Source organism: Coregonus clupeaformis, chromosome 9, assembly GCF_020615455.1.
Source record: "Coregonus clupeaformis isolate EN_2021a chromosome 9, ASM2061545v1, whole genome shotgun sequence".
Lineage (NCBI taxonomy): Eukaryota > Metazoa > Chordata > Actinopteri > Salmoniformes > Salmonidae > Coregonus > Coregonus clupeaformis.
Window position 1 is genome coordinate 28,110,243 of NC_059200.1, and position 20,391 is coordinate 28,130,633.

The 20,391-nt window shown below is 43.2% G+C and overlaps 1 protein-coding gene across 1 annotated transcript in view; it reads right to left on the reverse strand.

The window, feature by feature from the left end:
• Positions 1-1,042: 1,042 nt before the first annotated feature.
• The window catches only part of fgf10a (fibroblast growth factor 10a), a 37,147-nt gene continuing 17,798 nt past the window's right edge, over positions 1,043-20,391 (reverse strand). Inside the window, exons 2-3 of the mRNA XM_041887032.2 lie at positions 3,225-3,328; positions 1,043-2,004 (exon numbers count right to left, since the gene is read on the reverse strand). Coding sequence (XP_041742966.1) covers positions 1,813-2,004; positions 3,225-3,328 — 296 coding nt within the window. The 3' untranslated portion in view covers positions 1,043-1,812. The remainder of the gene's footprint in view (positions 2,005-3,224; positions 3,329-20,391) is intronic.

The window sequence follows — 20,391 nt, forward strand, 5'->3', positions numbered from 1 at the left end:
TACTACGCAACATGCTTGATGTTGCAGTATTCCTTCCCCTCTGTTTGAAATGTTACAGTTGTTTTTGGTAAGATCTGTAAAGGGGACTGAAACTGCCATCCCACAGGGCACACACTGGTTGAATCATTTCAATGAAATTATGTTGAACCAACATGGAATAGATGTTGAATTGACGTCTGTGCCCAGTGGGATATTGTACTTCCTGTATGTATTCTTCTTTGGCTGGTTATCACTTTTTGTATTTCTGTGGGCTGTAGATGTCCAACGTCCATAGCTTTACCTTATCTATAATTCCCCTTTTAAAGATTTAAGCATTTGCGTACTCCTCAGGGTCCGCTCCGTATTTTCTCTAAAACACTGGCTGGGATATGAATCTTGCACAGAATATACCCCAGTTTGAGGTTTGTTTGTTTGTCTACATTTTCCACTGTGAAACCTCAACGTCAATCCCTGAGTTATGAATGAATTTAGGAACAAGCTGTCAAGTGTACTTATTTGATGTTCTGGCATCGTGACCAGCTTCTAAACAGCTCCTTCCTTCTGGTCAAGCTGCTAGGAAATAAGTTTCTCCTTCCTGTAGTACCTACAGTACCCAACTAATTCATTAAGGGGTTGGTAGTTGTAAGTTTATATGTCAAAAAGCATACCACTGTTTCTATTAATTTGTTATTCTGACCACTTATAGCTGCTGTTGATACAGGCATGTCATTTTGTATTATAAACTGGGTGGTTCAAGCCATGAATGCTGATTGGCTATGACAAAACGTTTATTTTTTTGTTGGTAACCAGTTTATAATAGCAATAAGGCACCTCGGGTGTTTGTGGTATATTGCCAATATACCACAGCTAAAGGCTGTATCCAGGCACTCCGCGTTGCGTCGTGCTTAAGAACAGCCCTTAGCCGTGGTATATTGGTCATATACCACACTCCTTCGGGCCTTATTGCTTAAATATAGACCTACAGTGCATAACATGTGCTGTGTAGTGCTGTGGTATTGTGATATAAATAGGTGCAAACCTAGAAAGAGAAAATTCAACATGGTAAAGAGAAATATATTTATTTGATTCATGTTTAAACGATAGATTAGTATTTAAAAAGAAGAGCATATATGATAAAAAAAAAGATTTGTTCAATCCATATTTTTTTGTCTTTTTGGTTTCTTTAAATATTACATAAAATAAATAATTTATTTTAAAGCAGTCAGGTAAAGGTATAGAGATATCCAGTACAGTGAACTTGCATGTTAATAATGTTTGTAAGGGTTGTTTATGCTATGGTGCTAGCATGACTAAATTCTCTGCATTTGACTCACTCCATGGCCCAGCTTCTCTTTCATCACATCTTAGTCACCCAAGTGCTTCCTGTACTGCATCTGTCTGTTTGTATATCTAGCCATTCACTGGGTCACAAAGCTTGAGTGTCAATTTCAGTTCCTCGTATCAGTTAGTACAGAATAAATAACTGCATCGACAGATCATCACAACAACAAATACACACGGTACACTCTGCCCTTTGACCCTGTCTTCAGTGACGCTGTTGGAATCAATGTCCCTTTTTTGTCCTCTTATTCAGTATTGAGATTTGTCTCCAACAGTTCATCCATTGAAAATAATTTGGCACAGAATTTTTTTTCATATTTTCTCCTGTGCCGACTCATAACTTAAAAACAAATATGTGACATCATCAGTCAGACTCCGCGATAATGAGTTCAAACGTTGACTCCATATGACTCCATTATGTCTTTGAAGGTTTCCAGTCTTTCCTCAGTGCAGTGAAACATTCACAGGGGAAGGAACTGTCCAATGAGGTGGCTACACCACTATGGGCAGGAAGTGGGTGGCAGTGTTTTTCCTTCGTGTTTTCTTGCCCCTCATGGGCTTGCCGTTGGCGCTCAGCCCCACGAACATGGCCTTCTTCTTGTTCCGCCACTCTGCTGAGGCATAGGTGTTGTACCTGTTCTCCTCAATCCGCTCGGTCAACCGACAGTCAACACCAAAGTCCCTCTGGAGAACAAACAATAAAAACAAATTGTAAGTGTGTGATTCAACAACTTTGGCAGCACGGGAAATGGAACTGGGGTCTACATTTGCATCATTTCTTCATTAAGCAGAAGTTCCCATCCAGATATCCAGGTTGTTTAGCTCCATTAAGGCAAGCTAAACAACAGTGTAAATGCAGACTTGCAGAGTCATAACAGCAGTAGGGTCCATCAAGCTTCTAACAGACTGCTCTTGTCATTTAGTGTTCTGACTAACTAGACACGAAAAGGAATACAGTTGTGATCCAGTAAAGAATGTTCCTTTCCCAAATGCTCTTTAGCCACAGCTCTTCAAATTGGTTCCAGAAGTAAACTGAATGTTCCCAAAGCATATGAGAATATTTTTTCTGCCTAGTGTTTAACTCACGTCGGCTACCTCTTTCTCATGGAAACGTGTGTGAAAATAATCTCCCACAAAATGGTATATATGAAGTTAGAACAAGCTTATCATAATGTAATGCTTGTTTAATGAGGGACAGACAAGCCACCAATGCTTTACTGAATGAATGACAGTACCTTAGTGTGACATAGTAGAATATGTAATTGGAATTATTTTCCTAGCTAGAATGTTTTTTGTGTCTCATTTCATCTGATTTCACTACTGTGAGAGCCGTAGTAACAGCCTTTTACTGTTATGTTTTAGATTATGTTGTATGAGAGCGCATGAAACAGTGCCGGTAGCCCTTGAGGGCTTTTAGTAGAATGGAGAGGCTGTTGTATTGTGTTTCTCTGGTCTGAATAGAGCAGAGCACAAGCATGGTGTGGTATATGGGAGGATCTGTGTATTTGGGAGAGAGGGGCTGTAGGGGCGTCTCGGCTTACTTTCTTCTAGACGACAACTCTTTTGGCTGGGCCGACTTGTGCTAGAGGATTATTTACGGGCAGTGGAGTGGAACTGTCCTTTAAAACAACCCTAGGCTTCTCTAAGGGCCCGAGGACAAGGGAGAGAAGAGCTCTCACACAACATCAAAGGAGCCCGCTTCTTACGAGAGTATAGTATGGAGGAGAGTTGATTTCAACAGTAAGGTGGCGGTGTAAAAACACTAGCTGGCGTCTAACTAGTGAGTGTTCTGAACACTGAATCAGTCTAATGGGAAGTTTGTATTCTCAACCAAATAATTAGCTACATTTGTAGTTAGGGATATTGTTATTCTGTGTGTGAATTTCATGACAGGCTAAACTTACCGCGCCGTACAGCTCTCCTTTCTTGCTGATTGCCAGGTAAAAGTTACTGCTGAGCCCCTTGATGGCCACGATCCCAACATCCACTGACTTGATCTCCAGCACACCTGACAGACACACAGATACAATCTAAGTTAGTTATACCAGGCCAATACACTAATGTGATAGAAGTCATTGAGTCTTTGAAATGCTTGAAAAAGCTAGCAGTGTCTCTGTTTTGACCGCATACAGTTGTTAGGCTCCATTGTTTATTTGCTGTTGTAGTATGCAGGCAGGCCAGTTGAGTAAGTACAGTAGCTGTTAATGTATAGATGTAGGATCTTAATTTGATCACTCTTTTGTTGCAGAAAATGTTCCTGCACAGCAGGAAATGCAAACGTGTAGTGTATTTAAGTTTTTAAAAGGCTTCTAAAGTTTGTGATTTCCACTTTGAAATTTCAGACTTGATTTGCGCTAATGAAAAATGTATCAACCCCTACAAAAATGTCCATTAATTATAATCCACATAATAATTCACATTTCCTGTTGCTGCAGGATTGTTTTCCTGCTGTAGCAAGCTGGCATGAATGAAGATCCTACATCTGTAAGTGGATACAGTATGTTGTAGTCCATGATTTGTAAGTTACTGTAGTTCTTTCCAGTACGTTTACTGAACCTATTGAGTCATCTACACTACAGAATCCCACTAAGCCACACCAGGGGTCGAGTCACACTGTTATCCCTGCCCATGTTTTAAATAATCACTGTCATCTTTGCTTGAGTCCTGATTGGCTGCCTGGCTGTGTGTCTCTGTGCCAGTCATGGAAAACAGACAGGCTGAGCCTGAGCTGACATTTCATACCCATGCTAACGGTCCATAAATCCTGAGTGCGAGGTGTTGGCCAGGGCTAAGCCTCGGAAAAAACATGTATCCGCTTTTGTTTTGTTTTCGGAGCGGAGCGGCACGCTGGCGAAAGCTGAAATGTACCGTAAGTATCAGTTTGCAGTCTAAATGTTTTTTGAACCAATTACTGATTAAAGCCGTGGTAGTCAGTCTCCTTTTTCCCTCTCCTTCAGCATAAACCCATAAAGCTATCATGGGTTAGAGGGGATTAGCTCAGGACCAATTCTGGTGGAAGTGGGTCTTTGTATCAAGCAAGGAGGCAGGGCCTAGGTGGCTGGTCTGGCCCAGTATGGAGCCTCCTAGCCTGGGTCAGAGGAGAGGAGATATTGTCTCACAAGGTGGCTTTTGACAGGCTATAATCAGGTTGTTAATGGGACCAGTTGGTACTGATTCACCTCCACTCTTCCCCCCAGTGACATCTTTCATTTGGACCATCCCTCTTCTCACTCCTTGGACACACATTTCTAACATCCTGCTGTCCTGGGGGGATTTAATGGGCGGCCTGAGACATGGAGGGACCCAGTTTTAGGAGAGCTGTTGCAGGAACCTTTGATCAGGGGTAAGTTGCTCAGGCATTTACCCTTAAGTACTTGTTCAGCTGGGTGTACAGTATCTGTCCTGTCCATATCGTCCTCTTTGGACTATGTGTTCTGTCCCTGTACTGGGTTACATGTTATGGTTAACAGTTTTTAGGAAGAGTATCTCACTTGGGGACTCTAGTCTACCCCTGCCAGGGACTTTCCCATGTAAACCAACTTCACCTTTGACCCAATACAGTCTGCAGCTGTTGATTCTACTCAATGGTCATGACCTCTAGTCAGACTCCCCACCCCCTAATTTTCCTTCCACTTTCGAAGACAAAAATGTCCACAGGAGGAGTGTGAAAACATACAGATGTAGGATCTTAATTTGGTCACCCTGATGCAGGAGAACTTTCCTGGAAATGTTAAACTTGTAGTGTATTTGAGGTTTAAAAACGCTTTTGAAGTTTGTAATATCCATGACATTTTATTGAGTCATTGAAATGCTTGAAAAAGCTAGCAGTGTCTCTGTTTTGACTGCATACAGTTGTTCCATTGTTTATTTGCTGTTGTAGCATGCAGGCAGGCCAGTTGATTAAGTAGCTGTTGCAGTTAATGTATAGATGTAGGATCTTAATTTGATCACTTTTTTGTTGCAGAAAATGTTCCTGCACAGCAGGAAATGCAAATTTGTAGTGTATTTAAGTTTTTAAAAGGCTTCTAAAGTTTGTGATTTCCACTTTGAAATTTCAGACTTGATTTTCCCTTATGGAAAATATATCAACCACTACAAAAATGTCCATGAATTATAATCCACATAATAATTCACATTTCCCATTGCTGCATGATTATTTTCCTGCTATAGCAAACTGGCTCAAATTAAAATCCTGCATCTGTATAGACATATTTCTAAAGATGCTATTATAAACCACCATAAAACTATTAATACATATTTAATCGACACTGAAATAAATGAATCCAAGTCCCTGTACTGAAAACAAAGTCCTAGTACATCGTCGATGCCTAAGCTAAACCATTTCGTATGAATTGGCAGTGGAGTGAACCGAATCTGTGAACCGGTAAAACAAGCAGTGGCCACCACTCAACAGACGGATTTGACAGGCTTCTCTATACACGGCGGGCGTGAGAGAGCCCCTTCTGTATGGGCTCTGGTTGCACACAGCTATTGAGTGTGGTGATAAGGCTATCCGGCCTCGTCTCTGCTCCTCTGCCTTCCCTCAGCTTTATGAACAGAGGAGGGGAAGGGGGGATGAAAGGAGGAGAAGAGAAATTGGATGACAGAGCGGAATAATCCCTGATCAAAGGGAGTGAGGGAGAGACAGAGGGAGAGACAAAAGGAGAGAGAGGCAATGCCAATTGATACAGGTGTATGGAGCCTACTTGGAATAATGAAATTGTATGGAAATACAACACACTGCATAGACTTGCAGCTACTGTACACACTCACACTGACTCAAAGTCACAGTTAAAAACACAAACACACACCTTCACCATCTGCGCAAGAGTGACTGGTTCAAAACAACTTTTTAAATTCTAGCTGCCCTGTAATATAGATGGCACTGCAGTATTTTAAGTAAGCTTGCAATGTCAAAATAAAATCTACCTCTGCCTTGTTGAACGTCAGGCTTTAGCCGTTTGCTTTGGGCCGTTTGATGTGGTGCATTAAAGCAAAACCCATGGCTTTTTTAGGACCCCTTGTCAGTCACCAGAACATTTCCTCTGTCTGCACTCAGGAGTTGAAAGGCAGGGCTGCAACAAAAGGCTTAAATTGCAAGAAAACAGAATAAACCAGAGACTGAGCCTTACTGTTCCTAGGCAGCACAGGGCCAGACCCATTTCTCTTCAGCCCCTTCATTCACAGCGGTAAAACGAGTATCCTTACTCTACCTCTCTTTACGTCGTTCCTCTCTCTCTCTCTCTTGTCCCTCTCTTATCTCTAACTGCATCTATGTCTGTTTCTCTCTATCTTCTATGTCTGTTTCTCTCTATCTTTCTCTTCACTCTGCCCCTGTTCCTGCCTCCTCACTCTGTTTTCTTTTTATGCTTGGGAGGTTGTTTTTTTCTCCCTGTTGTTGGCATGTCGACCAAAATTGACATTTTTATTTTGTGACGGTGGACTTTTAAGTTTTATGACCAATATTGAAAGTGCAATAACCAGAGTTTTCTTAACCAACAAGAAAATAAGGTGCTGACATTCTGCAATCAACATTTTTCTGAAACTACTAAGACAGAAACCTGTGTACATAACAGGACTGTGTTAGTTTTATATGGCAGATTCAGTAAAACCAGGCCCAAGGTCCTGTAACAGTCGACTGCAGTCTTCATTGCTAATGAAGGGTTAGTTCCAGAGATGGACAAGACTATATAACAGAGTCCAAAATCAGTTTTCCGCCTCATTTCACTGTATGAAACTGTATTTGTGCTACCTAGAGTTGTGGTCCAATGTTTGCTTGCCTCACTAAAGGAATTTACCACTGCACACAAGAAGAGGGACTGTGTTTATGGTGTATCGTGATACTGTATGAGCGCAGGTAAAACATTTCTGAAATATCTTGGTTTAGATAAGGTGAGTCGTCTGACTTCTATCTCTTTTCAACCTTAAGTGGTTGATGTGGTTTCACAGTATTTGAGTAATTTGTGTGTCTGGGGGTTCTCCTACAGTACTGTTGGCAGAGGCCAGGTCTGCTAATTACAGGGTTACTGAAGAGCAGACAGCTGGTGGCTCAGTTTAGTTCTGCTGACTGACTGTCCATTGGGTGGTCGAGTCAACTGCCTGGTGTGACTCCCATCGTCAGCAGCCTTGCCTTCTACCGTAGGCTCTGTAGGTGGCCTCTCTCCTCCCGTCCCGTCCCATCCCTGCCCACAGACCCACTATCTCCACAGAGGGACGTGATTTCTTGGCAGGGTGACAGAACTCACATTATCGCATCTTGTCATAATTACATCAAAATGTGTAGCTTCATCCAGCCAACTTTACTGCTGAGCCTCCCGTATTTCTACCCCTAGACTCTACTACAACACATACAATGCATGCCCTATTCTGAGAGAAAACATACCTTTTCTCATCAACACCAGACATCAATTCGATACTACAGCTCAAGCAGCTTAGATGCCACAAGACCACCAATGTCGTCACCCCAGAGTGTGTGCATAATTGTCCTGGGAACCCCAACTTGCTGCCCCTATGACAGGCATGTCTTTCCGATTAACCTTCCAGATCCTGGGGTGTAGAGACAGCTCAGGCCCTATTAAAGAGGTTGGCACTGGGGCACGGTTTGGGGTTGGGGTTGGGTCTGAAACTTGTGGACGAAGCATATTATCAGGGGGGCTGGTTCACAACTCTACAGGGGTAGATAGGAGGGGCTAGGGCTGGGGCAGTGGTAGGAGGTGTAGTGGCAGGGCAGGGGAGAGGAGGGGGCTGGGGCTGGTGTAGTGGCAGGGGGGGAGGCTGGGGCTGGGGCTGGGGTAGTGGCAGGGCAGGCAGGCTGGGGTAGTGGCAGGAAAGGGGTGCTGGGGTAGTGGCAGGGGAGCGGTCTGGGGTAGTGTAAGGGGAGCGGGCTGGGGTAGTGGAGGGGGAAGGGGGCTAGGGTAGTGGCAGGGAATGGGGGGCTGAGGAGGGGGGGCTGGGGTAGTGGCAGGGCAGGGCAGGGCAGGGAGGGGGGCTGGGGGTCAGGGGTTGACCCTGAGCTGGCTCCTGACAGCAGTGTCTCACACCTTTGATCTGGCCTCCACAGGCCTCTGGCTCCCAGGCTACTGAGAGATCAGTGTAGTGGGGTCTGGGCTCTACACCCCTCACCTCCTCTACACCCCTCACCTCCTCTACACCCCTCACCTCTACACCCCTCACCTCCTCTATAGCCCTCACCTCCTCTACACCCCTCACCTCCTCTACACCCCTCACCTCCTCTAGATCCCTCACCTCTACACACCTCACCTCCTCTACACCCCTCACCTCCTCTACACACCTCACCTCTACACCCCTCACCTCCTCTACACCCCTCACCTCCTCTACACCCCTCACCTCCTCTACACCCCTCACCTCCTCTACACCCCTCTATACCCCTCACCTCCTCTACACCCCTCACCTCCTCTACACCCCTCACCTCCTCTACACCCCTCTACACCCCTCACCTCCTCTACACCCCTCATCTCCTCTACACCCCTCCACCTCTCCACCCCTCACCTCCTCTACACCCCTCCACCTCTCCACCCATCACCTCCTCTACACCCCTCCACCTCTACACCCCTCATCTCCTCTACACCCCTCCACCCCTCCACCCCTCACCTCCTCTACACCCCTCCACCTCTACACCCCTCACCTCCTCTACACCCCTCCACCTCTACACCCCTCACCTCCTCTACACCCCTCACATCCTCTACACCTCACCTCCTCTACACCCCTCACCTCCTCTATACCCCTCACCTCTACACCCCTCACCTCCTCTACACCCCTCACCTCCTCTACACCCCTCTACACCCCTCACCTCCTCTACACCCTCCACCCCTCCACCCCTCACCTCCTCTACACCCCTCTCCTCCTCTACACCCCTCTACACCCCTCACCTCCTCTACACCCCTCATCTCCTCTACACCCCTCCACCTCTCCACCCCTCACCTCCTCTACACCCCTCACCTCCTCTCCACCCCTCACCTCCTCTACACCCCTCATCTCCTCTACACCCCTCCACCTCTACACCCCTCACCTCCTCTACACCCCTCACATCCTCTACACCCCTCACATCCTCTACACCCCTCACATCCTCTACACCCCTCACCTCCTCTACACCCCTCTACACCCCTCACCTCCTCTACACCCCTCCACCCCTCCACCCCTCACCTCCTCTACACCCCTCACATCCTCTACACCCCTCACCTCCTCTACACCCCTCTACACCCCTCACCTCCTCTACACCCCTCACCTCCTCTACACCCCTCACCTCCTCTACACCCCTCACCTCTACACCCTTCACCTCCTCTAAACCCCTCACCTCCTCTACACCCCTCACCTCCTCTACACCCCTCACCTCCTCTACACCCCTCTACACCCCTCACCTCCTCTACACCCCTCACCTCCTCTACACCCCTCACCTCCTCTACACCCCTCACATCCTCTACACCCCTCACCTCCTCTACACCCCTCTACACCCTTCACCTCCTCTACACCCCTCACCTCCTCTACACCCCTCACCTCCTCTACACCCCTCACCTCTACACCCTTCACCTCCTCTAAACCCCTCACCTCCTCTACACCCCTCACCTCCTCTACACCCCTCTACACCCCTCACCTCCTCTACACCCCTCACCTCCTCTACACCCCTCACCTCTACACCCTTCACCTCCTCTAAACCCCTCACCTCCTCTATACCCCTCACCTCCTCTACACCACTTTACCCCTCACCTCCCCTACACACTCCACCCTGCCTCCTAATTAGTGGTGACTCCAGATGAACTTAAACACGCACAATTTATTTTACTTTTCCTGTTGAAAAACAATATCCCACGTATAAATACAGTAACGTACACACACTTAATGGTAAAAAAAAAATAGGTTTTGTACAAAATAGTGTTTTTTTGTGCAAACTTCAAGGAGTTGGCCTGATGGTGCCCTCTGATGTCATTGGCCTCCACCTTTGTTGAGGAACAATAGAGGAGCAATAGAACAAAAAAGGAAAGACCCCTCCCCCACTTGCGCCATGTTATGACTTACCTTGACCACCTATTGAGATGTGCCTGTTGTTAACTAACTCAGGTGATAAATTAGCTGAAAAGGAGACTGGAGTAGGACTTTAAGGTTAAGGAGGGCTGTGAAAGTGTTTCCGCAGTTTATCTTCTAGGCCCTTCTGAAGATTATGTTGCTGCTCTGCTCCCATTGCATGGCCTACAACTGGGTGTGAGAAAGTAAGGTACTTGTCTGCGTTTCAGTTGTAAAACCGTTATTACCACTTGAAGCACAACTTTCAAATAAAATTATGAAGATCTATTTCAACATGGAGGATGTTGGGATTTTAGAGAAAAATACTGACAATTCAAAAAACGTTATATTAAAACAATGAATTCAAATGAGAGTCACTTCTAAGAGAGTTAGGTTTCAGTACAAAAACACTCCAGGTTTTGTTTTCACTTTTCAACAATCCCAAGTTTGATTTGCATTACTTGAGGATAGAGTGACTAACATCTAAGATGAGAGATCTCCCTCTGACAACTGGTGACATCCTGATTGACGATTTGTCCAATTCACCATGACACAGGGGTTCATATCCATGGAACAGCTTCAGTGTTAGTGGCAGAGGAAACACTAGATCCACTGGGAAACAAAAACGCCATTTTGGTGTTGAGGGAATTTTATACTTGGTAAGTAATGAAGTATTGGGGTTGATAAAGCCGGAAAATATCCCACTCTAACCAGACAAGCACAAGACGTTCAAAGGCTTGTGCCAAAGAAAACTTTATGATGTTTTCACCATTCACTGTCATTGTAATTTATGACTGCTGACTACTCAATACATTTTTATTTATTAGTTACTTGTCACAGATATTTTCCACCACGATGGGGGTTATATAAGTTGGTAGTAACTCATTGGTGACTGGCTAAATCTGTATGATGGTACTTTCAACTGATTCATGGCGGTAGCATGGTGGTAGCGTGACAGTGTGTGATGGATCTGGTGTAAATGTATTGGTGCTAAATAGCGTGAGATGAGCAACAACCAATGAAAACTTCACATGTTCACTGTCTGCATCCTCACCTAGCGAAAGTTAAGTTAGCTTAGTAACATTAGAGATGCCTTTCAAATCAAGTTTTTATTTTCACAAGGCTGTCAACTTGTGTTTTAGATCCATCTCCACACAGAAGTTATACATCTAATACTTCTCTAATACTATCCGTCCTGATGTCAATATTGTGTTCTTTGCCTGAAACGTGCATTCACAGAAGTCTTACACAGGGGAGTAACATTGAAACCACACTGTCAAGCTGTGTGTGATTTTAAACCTGGCACCAACACATGATTAAAAGCAAATCCAGATATTCAGAAGACAATATTCACCTGTACTGAGTATAAATGTGATGTTTCAAATACCAGAGCTCTGTTTTCCAGCCGACAGATAGCATTAGATTTCTCTGAGACAGAACATTCAAATTAGCATGGTTTGAGATCAGCTTACCGTGCCAGGTAATAGTACCAGTGTATTATGTCATGGTGGTTCAAAGCACGTTGAAAACCAAATTAAATGCATGTTGATGTTCACGCTGGTTTCAGAAGAAAATGCAGTCTTCTCAGATAATGTGATTTACCCAATGCTATTGGTTCTGCAGCATGGTATAGCGCCAAATCTATGCCAGTAAATGTCAAAACATGTCACTGGGCACTGAGTGGTTCCCGTATGAATGTGTGTTTATGGGTTTGATCTGGCAAGGTAATTAAGAACTTTTCTTGCATTTTCTATACTGTATATACGCGTAAACATAATGTTGTGATTCCAATTGTTCTGGACATTCTATAGACTCTTTAAGTTATGCTATGTAATGAACCTGGGGTCATTGGGATTTAAGGTCCCATGTTTTTGAAGTCCAGATGCCTTTTTACTGCTGGGAAAAGTACCATGCACTGTAGCACTCAAGCGCTAGGCCTAACAAACTAATCCTCTCCAGACCTATCACATTTACATCACCACAACTTTCAACATTTCTTGCTGAAAGCGCGTCAACAGCTTTTCCTCCATGTGTTGTGTTACAGTTTTCTGTTTGTTGTTTTAGATCCCTCCAGATTGCGGGCAGGTATTGAGTATGTAACACATTTACAACCCCCCCCCCCTCCCCCCTCCCCCACATACACACACACACACACACACACACACACACACACACACACACACTGTTCCCCCTTATAAATGTGAGAGCAGCCATCCATGAGGATGGGGATGGTGTTGGGCCAGCTTTGGCCCAGTGTGGGAACGTGTTACATTAGTAGCCAGTAAAGCAGTGGGGGTCGGGATATAGGATCTGTGACGGATAAAATCCAGGGCTCCTGCTCCAGCCACTAGTTGCCCAAGGACAGCCCCCCTCTCGCGCATGCAATGGGTAATTATCTGGCATTCCTGCCTGTTCCTTTAAAATGGGACGACCGTCCAGATGCGTCTCTGGTCCGAGCACTGGTCTCCATGTGCTACCTTTGATGATTCCATTAAGACTCTCTCTCCTCTCTCGCTCACCAACTTCCATCTGTCCCACCACACTCTCTGTGTGTGTGTGTGTGTGTGTGTTTGTGTGTGTGTGTGTGTGTGTGTGTGTGTGTACACATCTCTGAATGTGTTGTGATGTCTGTGGTTCTCAATGATTTGTAACTTTGACCTAACCTAGTGAATGTTTGTAACATTGACCTAACCTAGTGAATGTTTGTAACATTGACCTAACCTAGTGAATGTTTGTAACATTGACCTAACCTAGTGAATGTTTGTAACATTGACCTAACCTAGTGAATGTTTGTAACATTGACCTAACCTAGTGAATGTTTGTAACATTGACCTAACCTAGTGAATGTTTGTAACATTGACCTAACCTAGTGAATGTTTGTAACATTGCAGCACCCAAACACATGAAACGTTGCTCACATTTCCCTCCCTGGACAGCCTACCATTCAACTACATTTCCCTCCCTGGACAGCCTACCATTCAACTACATTTCCATCCCTGGACAGCCTACCATTCAACTACATTTCCCTCCCTGGACAGCCTACCATTCAACTACATTTCCCTCCCAGGACAGCCTACCATTCAACTACATTTCCCTCCCTGGACAGCCTACCATTCAACTACATTTCCCTCCCAGGACAGCCTACCATTCAACTACATTTCCCTCCCTGGACAGCCTACCATTCAACTACATTGGCCTATTTAAGTTAGACTTAGCAGTGCATCTTCCAGAAAGAGAAATTGCCATGTAGCTTTACCAATCCTGGGCTCTGGGCAATAACATACTATTACGGAGCTGATAGTATGTTCAAAGTTGCTCTTCTATTGAATCATTCTGACGAATTGTGAGCCTTTGACTTTCTGGTTTGGTTTAAGGAATAAGTAAATTCCTGCACGTCTTTGAGGGTATTGAATCCGCATATTTCAGCAAATAAGGTAGACATTGAAAACTCAAAACCAGTTCATCAAAATAAAGATTGCCAACTTAAAATTCCATGGTAAATAATCCATTCTTCAGAGAAGAAAACTGGAGTTTACACAGGACTGAGAGGTTGCAGGAAGACACAGAATAAAGAGGTGGCTGGATAGTTTAGTGGCAGGACTATGCGGTTCACGAAATCTGTGTCTTATTTCAAACATGTTCAGATGAGTCAATGATTGACACGAGAGTAAATTGTTGGGTGAATATCAGGAAAGTGCTGAAAGAATATAGGTAAATAATGATTTTTTTAAGAATAGGGGAAAACTGTAACCCAAAGAGCGATGCCTCAGTTTCCCCTTGTCCCCAGCGACTTTGGTCAGTCACCGCATAGACTGCTAGCTTTCCTTATTTTAATTTTGAATAGAAACAGTACTTAAAGGCCCAATGCAGCCGTTTTTACATCAATATCAAATCATTTTGTGGGTAATAAGTAAGTACCTTACCGTAATAGATTCCCATTAAAATGGGCAAAAATAGCTTTTTAGCAAAAACATATTTCTCAAGCAAGAATTTTGCTAGGACTGTCTGAGAGTGGTCTGAGTGGAGAGGGGAAAACTGAAAACTAGCTGTTATTGGCAGAGAGGTTTCGAACTCTATTTGTTGTTGGTGTATTAACCAATTTACCGCACGGAAGGTTCTGTGTAGATTGTATTTTCAACCAGCAACTATCAGGAAATAACACTGATCCATTTTTTTCACACTTTTACAGTATTAGTTTCATCAGCAGTTATACAATATGATATAAACACAGGGAAAACTGAATTTTGACTGCACTGGGCCTTTAAACAGCCTTGCATGAAGTCAAACCATTTATTGGGGTTCGGGTGTGGCGATTTAAATAAGAGGTTCAGCTGAGTTTAGCTGTCACAAGTTGTCAAGGCCCCTGTGTGAACTAACGTTTATCCACACAATGCAAACACAAGTATAAACTCCCATACTTACAATCTCTCTCTCTCTTTCTTTCTTTATTTCTCTCTCTCTCTCTCTCTCTCTCTCTCTCTCTCTCTCTCTCTCTCTCTCTCTGCTCTCGCTCTCGCTCTCGCTCTCTCTCTCTCTCTCTCTCTCTCTCTCGCTCTCGCTCTCGCTCTCGCTCTCGCTCTCGCTCTCGCTCTCGCTCTTGCTCTTGCTCTTGCTCTCTCTTCTGTGTTTTTCTCTGACTGCAGCTTGTTAGAGACAGACAGGACACAATGATAGTGAGGAGACAGTTGTGTTCCCCTGGCACAAATTACCCTCTCTTTAAGTAATGGGGTCAAAGGTTAGGCATACATCTGGATCTCCATACCTCCATGTTGAACTCTAAATAGGGCAAAAGAGGGGGCAGAAACTAGAAGAAGATGTTTGGAAGACAAAGCTAAGCTACCCTGGTCAACCTTTTTGTTCTGAGAGGGGTTCAAGAGGGGTTAGTTGAAGATTAGCAAAATGATATGTTCAATTTCGCTATGAATCATAACTTTTCTACTATAAACAAATCAGATTTCTATAGTAGGCCTTCACAAATCTATGTGAATGCACAACCTCTTTAAACAGCTCCAACTTCCCCTGTGATAAGGGAGATACTGCCTGAAAGGGCTAAAGTCAGAAAATGTAAACACAAGTCTGTTGACCTGGGTGTGTAGGGGGTGTAGGGGTGGGTGTCCTGTGCCAGTGGTGTTTGCTTTATATTACTGCCTGTTGGATGAGGCTGCAGCTTCCTCTACTGATGGGGGTATTTTGGGGATAATAATAACAATAATAATACATATAATAACAGTAATAAGAATTATAATAACAATAATGATAATAATATATGCCATTTAACACTTTTATCCAAAGCGACTTACGGTCATGCATGGACACATTTCCGTATAAAAGAAATCCTGGGGTTGCAAGCACCGTGCTCTTCCAAGTGGGGAGGGTTTGGTGATGGTGCTAACTCCATTGTCAAATGTAGTGTTGTGTGTTCAAAAGGAAAGGAAAGGTTGAACTCTCTTGCAGTGTTAATTTCGTCAACAATAACTATGACGGAAAATATTTGTCTACAACCTATTTTTCCTGACTAAAACTATGACGATAATGCGACAGGATGCCATGAAAAAAATGATAACTGTAACAAATGAGTTTTCATTAGTTGCAACTAAGTATTTGTATTATTCTGTAAGTAAATCCGAGATACCCCTTTTAGTATGATATGTTACGTTTCATATGGTATGTATTAATTTGTGAATGTCCAGCACCCATTTCGTATGATATGTTACGAATTACAATTCGTATTATATGTTACGAATTTGTGAAATGTACAATATGTTACGAATTTGTCAATCGTACAAAATGTTACGAATTTTCCTAAACGTACAATATGTTACGAATTTGCAAAACATATGGTATGTTACGAATTCTAGCTAGGTGGCTAATGTTAGCGACCTTGCTAACGTTAGCTAAACCAGGGGTTAGTGGTTAGGGTAAAGGTTAGGGTTAAGTTTAGGAGTTAGGTTAAACGGTTAAGGTTAGGGATAGGGTTAGGGCAAGGGTTAGCTAAAAGGTTTAAGGTTAGGGTTAGGTGAAGGGTTAGCTAAAAGGGTTAAGGTTAGGGTTAGGGTTAGCTAACATGATAAGTAGTTGCAAAGTATCTAAAAAGTAGTAAGTACTGTAGTTGAAAAGTTGCTAATTAGCAAAAATGCAAACGTTGTGCGTGATGAGATTCAAACTCATAACCTTTGGGTTGCTAGACGTTCGAGTTATACACCCACCCACCCTACTTTCGATTTTGCCTTAAGTAACCATCTGTCTTATGTAACCATACAAAACATAACATATCATACTAAATGGAGTGTCTCAGATTTACGTTCAGAATAATACGAAGACCAGGTTGACTTGACGTGATGTGAATTCCATGTGAGACTAATGGAAATTCAATTGGACATGAAGCTCCTTTTCATCTGTTTTGTCCAATCATAAGCATGCATGCCTTTGCTGAATATTTCTCCTCTCATTGGCAGAATTAACTTCTTTCAGTTGCATGGTCTGATTGATCTGCCCGGCTCTCCAACACAGCTCCTGGGCAGAGCACTTGAGTCACTAGTCAATCTTTTAAACTGATGCGTAGCCAGGACACTTCAATTGTAACTAACCTAAACTCATAGGCTATTTTTGGTGCAGTTGTTTTTTTAATTTAGGAGTATAGTAATATTTCAAGCATCGTTGGAATGCTCAGATTCTTCCCTTTTTAAGGGAATCCCAAGCTTATGATGGGGATAAAAGAGCTGTATGAACTAAATTGTTTAACCTGTAACCAAGGCTTTGTAGTCTACAGTGCCTTCAGAAATTATTGATACCCCTTGACTTATTCCACATTTTGAAGTGTTACATCCTAAATTCAAAATTGCTTAAATATTTTTTTTTCTCACCCAATGAAAAGGTTTTCAGAAATGTTTGTACATTTATTGAAAATTTCATTCAGAAATATCTCATTTACATAAGTATTCACACGCCAGAGGCAATAAATGTTAGAATCACCTTTGGCAGCGATTACAGCTGGGAGTCATTCTGGGTAATTCTCTAAGAGCTTTGCACACCTGGATTGTACAATATTTGAACATTATTATTTTTTAAATTATTCTATTTGGTTGTTGATCATTGATAGACAGCCATTTTCAAGTCTTGCCATAGATTTTCAAGCCAATTTAAGTCAAAACTGTAATTAGGCCATTAGGACATTCAATGTCGTCTTGGTAAGCAACTCCAGTGTATATTTGGCCTTGTGTTTTAGGTTATTGTCCTGCTTAAAGGTGAATTTGTCTCCCAGCGTCTGTTGGAAAGCAGACTGAACCAGGTTTTCCTCTAGGTTTTGTCTGTGCTTTGCTCTATTCCCTAGTCATTGCCTATAACAAGCATACCCATAACATGATGCAGCCACCACCATACTTGAAAATATGAATGTAGTGGTACTCAGTGGTGTATTGTGTTGGATTTTCCCCAAACATAACGCTTTGTATTCAGGGCATAAAGTTAATTTCTTTGCCAAATTTTTTGCAGTTTTACTTTAGTGCCTTATTACAAACAGGATGCATGATTTGGAATATTTGTATTGTGTACAGGCTTCCTTCTTTTAATTCTGTCATTTAGGTTAGTATTGTGGAATAACTACAATGTTGCTGATCCATCCTCAGTTTTCTCTTATCACAGCCATTAAACTCTGTAATTGGCCTGATGGTGAAATCCCTGAGCGGTTCCTTCCTCTCCAGCAACTGAGTTAGGAAGGACACCTGTATCTTTGTGTATCAGCTTTAATATTGCAGATAGATAGTAACTTCCATCAATGTAATTGTCTGCATCACTTCCAATTCCCTATATGTTTTTTTTGCATATATATATATATACAGTGGGGAGAACAAGTATTTGATACACTGCCGGTTTTGCAGGTTTTCCTACTTACAAAGCATGTAGAGGTCTGTAATTTTTATCATAGGTACACTTCAACTGTGAGAGACTGAATCTAAAACAAAAAATCCAGAAAATCACATTGTATGATTTTTAAGTAATTAATTTGCATTTTATTGCATGAAATAAGTATTTGATCACCTACCAACCAGTAAGAATTCCGGCTCTCACAGACCTGTTCGTTTTTTCTTTAAGAAGCCTTCCTGTTCTCCACTCATTACCTGTATTAACTGCACCTGTTTGAACCCGTTACCTGTATAAAAGACACCTGTCCACACACTCAATCAAACAGACTCCAACCTCTCCACAATGGCCAAGACTGTGTAAGGACATCAGGGATAAAATTGTAGACCTGCACAAGGCTGGGATGGGCTACAGGACAATAGGCAAGCAGCTTGGTGAGAAGGCAACAACTGTTGGTGCAATTATTAGAAAATGGAAGAAGTTCAAGATGACGGTCAATCACCCTCTGTCTGGGGCTCCATGCAAGATCTCACCTCGTGAGGCATCAATGATCATGAGGAAGGTGAGGGATCAGCACAGAACTACACGGCAGGACCTGGTCAATGACCTGAAGAGAGCTGGGACCACAGTCTCAAAGAAAACCATTAGTAACACACTACACCTTCATGGATTAAAATCCTGCAGCGCACGCAAGGTCCCCCTGCTCAAGCCAGCGCATGTCCAGGACAATCTGAAGTTTGCCAATGACCATCTGGATGATCCAGAGGAGGAATGGGAGAAGGTCATGTGGTCTGATGAGACAAAAATAGAGCTTTTTGGTCTAAACTCCACTCGCCGTGTTTGGAGGAAGAAGAAGGATGAGTACAACCCCAAGAACACCATCCCAACCGTGAAGCATGGAGGTGGAAACATCATTCTTTGGGGATGCATTTCTGCAAAGGGGACAGGACGACTGCACCGTATTGAGGGGAGGATGGATGGGGCCATGTATCGCAAGATCTTGGCCAACAACCTCCTTCCCTCAGTAAGAGCATTGAAGATGGGTCGTGGCTAGGTCTTCCATCATGACAACGACCTGAAACACACAGCCGGGGCAACTAAGGAGTGGCTCCGTAAGAAGCATCTCAAGGTCCTGGAGTGAGCTAGCCAGTCTCCAGACCTGAACCCAATAGAAAATCTTTGAAAGGTGCTGAAAGTCTGTATTGCCCAGCGACAGCCCCGAAACCTGAAGGATCTGGAGAAGGTCTGTATGGAGGAGTGGGCCAAAATCCCTGCTGCAGTGTGTGCAAACCTGGTCAAGACCTACAGGAAATGTATGATCTCTGTAATTGCAAACAAAGGTTTATGAACCAAATATTAAGTTATGCTTTTCTGATGTATCAAATACTTATGTCATGCAATAAAATGCAAATTAATTACTTAAAAATCATACAATGTGATTTTCTGGGTTTTTGTTTTAGATTCCGTCTCTCACAGTTGAAGTGTACCTATGATAAAAATTACAGACCTCTACATGCTTTGTAAGTAGGAAAACCTGCAAAATCGGCAGTGTATCAAATACTTGTTCTCCCCACTGTATATATATATATATATATATACAGTGCCCTCCACAATTATTGGCACCCCTGTTTAAGATGTGGTCGAGGACTTCCAAAAATTCTCATTTTTTTTAAACAACATAGAACCCAAATGCAAAAAAAAGAGAAAAATCCAACCTTTTATTTAAGTACATTACTTTGGTGTAAAAAAAAAAAATCACACATTTAGAAAAAAAAAACTTGAAATCATGTGTCCCACAATTATTGGCACCCCTGATGTTAATACTTTGTACAACCCCCCTTTGCCAACAAGACAGCACTTAATCTCCTCCTATAACATTTCACAAGATTGGAGAACACAGAGAGAGGGATCTTTGACCATTCTTCTTTGCACAATCTTTCTAGATCATCCAGTGTCCTGGGTCCTCTCTTATGCACTCTCCTCTTTAGCTCGCCCCACAGGTTTTCGATTGGGTTGAGGTCTGGGGACTGAGATGGCCATGGGAGGACCTTGAGTTTGTGACTGCTGAACCATTTTTGTGTAGATTTTGCCACATGTTTTGGATCATTATCCTGCTGAAAGACCCAATGACGACCCATCTTCAGCTTTCTGGCAGAGGCCATCAGGTTTTTATTTAAAATGTCCTGGTAGTTC